Source organism: Alligator sinensis, unplaced genomic scaffold, assembly GCF_000455745.1.
Source record: "Alligator sinensis unplaced genomic scaffold, ASM45574v1 scaffold424_1, whole genome shotgun sequence".
NCBI lineage: Eukaryota > Metazoa > Chordata > Crocodylia > Alligatoridae > Alligator > Alligator sinensis.
In genome coordinates this window covers 897,115-901,315 of record NW_005842113.1, presented here as the reverse complement: position 1 = coordinate 901,315, position 4,201 = coordinate 897,115, and the positions used below count along the sequence as shown (strand labels likewise).

General features: G+C 39.5%; 1 protein-coding gene across 1 annotated transcript in view; it reads right to left on the bottom strand.

Moving 5' to 3' along the window:
* The window catches only part of DSCAM (DS cell adhesion molecule), a 758,565-nt gene that overhangs the window by 68,427 nt on the left and 685,937 nt on the right, over nt 1–4,201 (bottom strand). Inside the window, 2 exon segments of the mRNA XM_006024681.1 lie at nt 3,442–3,630; nt 4,172–4,201. The exon segment at nt 4,172–4,201 is cut by the window's right edge and continues 10 nt beyond it. Of these exon segments, the coding sequence (XP_006024743.1) occupies nt 3,442–3,630; nt 4,172–4,201 (219 nt within the window).

Here is a 4,201-nt window from a genome sequence, read left to right as displayed (position 1 = left end):
CAGGAATCAATTTGAAAATTTGGAACAATGTGTTTTGGAGTGGGAACAAGCACACGGGGGGTGGGCAGGGGAAAAAGCAGAAAGCTAAGTAAAATTGTCACCTAGAGACAGGTAAAGTTGAAATTAATATATCTTCCCATTTGGGTTGTCTTCTCCCTTTCTAATGCAATAGATCACAATTCTCCTACATGGAGAATTTGGTCAGCATAAAACTACATTTTTATTTGGTCAACATTAAACTATTTGGGGGGAAAACGTCAATTTTGACATGATCTTCTGATTTAAGATGGGAGAATAAAAAAACAAACATTGAAAGCATGAAAAATGTATTTAAAAGTCATTTCTATGAAACATTTTGCTTTATTTGAAAATACTGATTTTTTTTGGCATTTTTTAATCAAACGGTTTTGATCCAGAAGTTTTCTTGTTCCAATTTTTTGTAAATAGTTTGCCTTTTTTTCTCCCATTCAGGGATTAAACACAATGTCAGAATAGTGGTATTTCTCTTAATATAGAAATTCTATTTTCTGAAGAGCTGTTCTTTGAGGCATATGGGTAACTTCCATTAATGACAGTAAGAACAGATAGCACCTCTGTGTTGAAATAAGGACAGCTACAGAGTAAAACTCAAATCACTTTCAAATTTTATTTTACATGTTATCATATGGTGCATAAAGTATTATTCTGCTTTCTAATTGCTTCACAGAAATGGTATATTTTCCATGGAAAGAGAAGTTCACTCCTTTCAGTCTAATAAAATCAATTTATTTCCATAAAAATCTTTTCTTTGGAGGGAATACAACTGTATCAGTGTAATAGACATAGTTGCAAGAGACCTTCTCAAATAAAGTGCTGTTTCATTTGGAGCTTTCCTCTGCTGTTTTTAATCCTGACTACATTAGATGACATGCTTACTCAATACGATATACTAAAATGGGTGCTTAGTATACTATACAAATCTAAGCCAAACTCTGGGTTCCTGCTATTTATTGTGAACTATTTCAAGTGTCAGAGTTAATAGCTTTCAGTAGAAATCCTTTTGCAATTTTCCTATGGATAAGAATAATTTATACTTTTAATTGCAGTCTGGTTACTAACCTATTTCTTTATACCAGTATTTAAATATAGTTAAGGTCATTTCCGGTGATCTACACCAAAAGTTAGGAGGTTTGCATTTGCCTTGAAATATTTGGGCAGTTATCAGAAACAGATGCACACTTTCTTCTCTAGTAGCACCCTTTGCACCTAAGCACATTTTCACCCTTTTTTTTTTTGCCATCTCTGACATTCAGGAGGTTACTTCAATCAACTTAAATGTGAACTAAGGCTTCCTTATCGCGGAGAAGCTCAGATAACGTGTATGCCTATTATATAAAGCTTTGGAAGTCAGTACAGGTAAGGGATTAATTGGAGACTAGGAAAGAAGAGTGAGAATTTATCCAAGCCATCTAGCATTTTAAATGGCCATCAGCTCAGAATGCCCTCCTCACAGCTAATCTAAAATAGCTAATTTAAGGGCAGACTGCAATGTATTTTCCACTCTGCAGCTGAAGCATGAGACCTCTACAAGTATCCAATAACCAGATTCTAATCAATTTTTAAGACACCTAAACAGGGCTTAGGCAGAATTTAGGCACCTCATTAAACATAAACAATTTGAAACAACCCTACTCAGGAGCCACAAAACCATTTAGATCCAATAGATAGCTCCATTTTAGCTTGAGAAGATCCCCAAGCATGTAGGCTTGGACTAACAAAAAAAAAGTTGGTTTGGACTAATGTGCAAGCTCTGCAGTCAACCAGACTGGTTATCTAAAGTTTGATGACACCACTTCCTGGCCATTCCCAGGGCCATTGCTCCTGAGCACATTCCACTCACCTACTCTCTCTGCATGTGCCAGATTTGGTAAGAAAGCAGTGAAAGTGCCATGAGTGAGGTCCATTGCCACTCTCAAGTGTGGCAGAGACAGAGATCTACAGAGTGGTGACAGGACATATCCTTAGGGTGACTTGCTGATACATACAGGGCGTAATTACACATGCCCAACTGCAGTTGTTACTTTAGATTTAGCAAGTACTAAATGACTGTGCAGTAACCACCAGTACTACAGAGTCCCAGTGCTGCACAGGTCATTTCTGGTCCTATTGCATAGTAGCAACAAGCTACTGCACAGTAGCTCGTTGCTACTGTGCAGTAATGGTGGTGTCACGGTTAGTGCCTGCCAATGCTACATTGCCACAATGGTATGGCAACATAGCTTGTGTAGATTGCTGCCAGCTGACCCACCAGTGGGGCAGCTCCTGCCTAGCCCCTGGCTGAGTGGGGAAGGAAGAACTCCCCAGTCCTGGCACTGCTCATTTTCCCTCTCCCATGGGGAGCCGGGGGCTCTGTAACACTGGGACAGGGTAGAGACGCAAAGAGGGACCTGGTCCCCATGTTCGTTACTGCACAGTAGTTTATGCACACGGTTACATGGTAATGCTTTACTGAGCAGTAGATTAGTCTATTGAGCAGTAAAAAGTCTCGTGTAGACACACCCTCAGCAGTATAACATGGTGTATGTGGAATGTGCTTGAGAGTGTTAGCTCCAGAAATCCTGAGGGTCTGCATAGACAAGCCCTGACACATTAATCCAATTCAAGCTCTGCTGTGATCCAAATTGATGGTGTGAAGTGCCTAAACCTTATATCAGCTCCCAATTCCTTAGGCAGGAACAGACCATGCTGAGCAACTGCTTGATGGTAAGAGCATGAACGCAGCTTAGTAAAAAATATCACAAATGGTGGTAGTGGTGGTAGTCAGCCTGTACTCTTGGCTTCATGGGAAGAGCACTTGCCAAAGTGGTGGGGAACTTCCACTGAGCTGGGTGGGGGCACATGCCTCTCTTATTAAAACTGGCCCACTATGGAGTGAAAAGTACAAGGAGTGTGACTTTAGGACCCAGCGAGGATGGCGTTAGTCAAGGTGGTGAAGTTTTTGAATTCTGGCCACGGCTGCCAGGTTTGTTTCTGTTTTTTAACCAATGTCTACCTAACGAAAAATGCATAAGTAGTTCTGGTAGCAGGGACTAGATGCCAAGACTTCCCTCCCCACCCTGCAGCTACATTTATGTGCTTGCTTTCTCTCTTCTTCAGCCCACCAAAATGAAGATCTGATCTTTGGGAGCAGGTTAGGTAAATGGTTCATACTAATAACAGCAATGATTGTTAACACTTTCTATGGCAAAATATCTGCCCTATTCTGAGAAGCCAGGAATTCAGAAGTAAAATTTGTCAAACTATTTTAGAACATTATAGTTGAATTTTTTTCTCAAAGTATATTAAAATATTCAGAGCAACAAAAATGATAAACAACTGAGTTTCCCTCTCTAATTAAAACTATCACAGGATGGGGAAGTTCACAATCATGACTTGGTTGGGTAAAGGCAGAGATCCACATACCTTTTCCAAGCGTTTTGGCTTCGATGATCTCACTGATGCGCCCTGGTCCCACTCCATTCTGAGCAGTTAGTGTGAATTTGTACCATGTGCCACATTTCAAAGTCTCTAAGCGGTAGGATCTCTCACTGGGGCTAATGGGAAAACTACCCCACTGCTCACTGTTATCCTCTGAGTACTGCAGTATATAGCCTGCCAGAAAAACAGAGGCAGCAATGATAAGCCAATTTAACATCAGAAGTTATGAATCATAATTTTTGCAGAACATGACTATACGCTATGATGACTTTAATATCTGTAAAGCCTTGAATAGAGACAAATAAAGAATGCCTCTCTGATCAGGTTAGCTTTAATAGCTATTGATCAATACACTTGTGTAACTGTTCCTATAACACATTCAAATGATACTGGCTCTACATTATAGCTTCAGAGCATAAAGAAGAGAGAGGCCTTTTAAAACATATTTCACCAATCAAGATACAGCAAGTGTTGAAGCTAGACTCTCATGTGTATTGTCAGAGAGAGAGAGTTATTGGAGAAATAACAGAGGTCATGCTGGGACACAGTGGTTAAATGACTATGAAAAGAGTACATTGTACTGTACAGTGTTTTCACTATTAAGCTAAATCTTTGATATTTTGTTTTTCCTCATTGAAGCTGTTTATTCTATCAATTTTTTTTTTTAAATAAGAAAATTTAAGTAAGCAGTTGTAGTTAACCTGAATTCTTTTACCTCGGATAGAACTGCCACCATTGTCTCCAG